Genomic DNA, 1,942 nt, shown 5'->3' with positions numbered 1-1,942 from the left:
GATATATATCGCAAAATCGATATTATTACACAGCCCTACTAGACACACCTGGACAGTCAGCATTGTCCTGTCTGGAGAGTGTCTTACCTGAGCCAGGTGTTGTTCTGTGGCTCTGCCCCTTTCAGATCCAGGTGCTGCTGACCATCAGCTCAGAGGTGACTCACCTGGACGAGGGTGTGGTCCTGCAGGGCTGGCTGCAGGTGGACATGCATCCCTTCATCACCTGCCTGCTGTCCATCATCCTGGACTGGAAAGACATGTACACCGACTTCCTGCTGGAGTCGGCCACCAACAGGTGAGCTCACCTGAGGCCAGGTCAGTTCTGGTCGGTTCTGGTGGTTGCTGACCCCACCGCCTCTGTGTCCAGCCTCCAGCAGGCGACCCGACCCCAAGACCGAGGCTCCGCCTCCTTCGACCTGACGGACACCATCCTGCTGCTGGAGGTCGCCGGGGTGGAGCTGCCTGAACACCTGGCCGCCAAGCTGCAGGTAGTGACATCACAGCTGCTTGGCGCTCTGCAGGAACAGAACCGCTTCTGGAGCACATTGACAGGGTGGGAGGGGAATGGGGCCATCACAGCGCCACTAGTGGTAGTGATGGGAACAACAGTTCATTTGAGTCACTGAATCAGTTCATTAACCCGTCTGTCACTAGAGGACCCAAATTTGGGTCCTCTAGTGACAGGGGTGTCAAACTCCAGTCCTCAAGGGCCGCTGTCCTGCAACTTTTAGATGTGCCTCTGCTGCACCACACCTGAAAAGAATAATTAGGTCATTAGCAAGGCTCAGGAGAACCGATCTACACAGGGAGGAGGTAATTAAGCCATTTCATTCCACTGTTTTTTACCTGTGGCACATCTAAACACTGCAGGACAGCAGAGGACTGGAGTTTGACACCCCTGTCATTGTGAATGACAACCTGAGACCAACAGGTTAAAGTGATCCGTTCAGCGGAACGCAGTTATAATAAGAACAATAATGAATTTAATTTGTAACAAAAATCTCAAAGTGCTGCAAATGTAATCACAGAGTAACAATCAAAGCACAACGTAAAAATCTAACAGAGCAGCGCCTCTTCCAGGATGTTGGATCACGTAACTGGGGGACTCCAGCTGATTTTTCTTTTTTTCCCAGTTCTGACTACAACTGAAACGCAGCGAATATCCTCGTTAAAATAATCAACCCGTCATCTTGATCAGCTTCATCTGAACCCAGTAGAACCCGGAGCTCCAGCCGGCTGGTCTCCATCAGCTGCTTCCTGTCTAACATCCTCTTCCTGTCTCTTCCAGTGAGCGACGCTCTGTAGCGCCTGACGTTCCCGCAGCAGCCACCAGGGGGCGACGCAGAGACTCAATAAAAACACAAACATGAACCTGGTCTCTGTTTACCTCTGCAGACCGGACTGGGGTGGAGGAGCAGCAACACTGGTTGTACTGGGAACCAGTACAAACTTTAGAACCAGTGGAACCAATAAAACCAGTAGAACCGGGTCGGTATTCAGAGTCGAACTCAGCAGATAAATTAGTGATTTATTCTGGATTAGAGCAGACAGGAGGAACTGAGGCACAGTGATGAGAAGTTACAGAGAAACGTCAGCTAAAAAAATAAAGATCAGAGTCCTTGTCGCGCTCCACGTCTCCATGGCAACAGAATGTGCAGGTCCACAGCGGCGGGCCAATCAGAGAGCGGCTAGCGGCGGTAGACGCCAAAGGCCACCAGGCTGAGGAAGATGGTGATGCCGACCAGCGAGGCGGTGGCCGGCGCCGTGAAGAACTGCCGGTATTGGATCTGACAGTACCACAGCACGGACAGCATCAGAACCAGTAGCGGGACCATCAGGCTGCCCACGTTCAGCGCCACCTGGACCTGGTCAGCGGGCCGCGGGCCCCCAGCCGCCCCTGCCGCCGCGCTCTGGGAGATGTGGCAGTGCAGGACGCAGTTAT

The 1,942-nt window shown here is 53.2% G+C and overlaps 1 protein-coding gene across 4 annotated transcripts in view; it reads left to right on the top strand.

Annotated features, from left to right (window-relative positions):
• Window positions 1-1,621, top strand: part of LOC106960302 (dynein heavy chain 17, axonemal-like) — a 45,844-nt gene extending 44,223 nt beyond the window's left edge. For all 4 annotated transcript variants that reach the window (XM_015053338.1, XM_015053337.1, XM_015053336.1 and 1 more), the window contains 3 exons: window positions 126-295; window positions 368-488; window positions 1,289-1,621. In XM_015053338.1, the coding sequence (XP_014908824.1) occupies window positions 126-295; window positions 368-488; window positions 1,289-1,291 (294 nt within the window). In that variant the 3' untranslated portion in view covers window positions 1,292-1,621. The remainder of the gene's footprint in view (window positions 1-125; window positions 296-367; window positions 489-1,288) is intronic.
• Window positions 1,622-1,942: the final 321 nt, after the last annotated feature.

The sequence above is a fragment of the Poecilia latipinna genome, unplaced genomic scaffold (genome assembly GCF_001443285.1).
Source record: "Poecilia latipinna isolate Pla-1442-1.1 unplaced genomic scaffold, P_latipinna-1.0 Scaffold1176, whole genome shotgun sequence".
Classification (NCBI taxonomy): Eukaryota; Metazoa; Chordata; class Actinopteri; order Cyprinodontiformes; family Poeciliidae; genus Poecilia; species Poecilia latipinna.
This window is presented reverse-complemented; position numbering and strand designations above follow the sequence as displayed.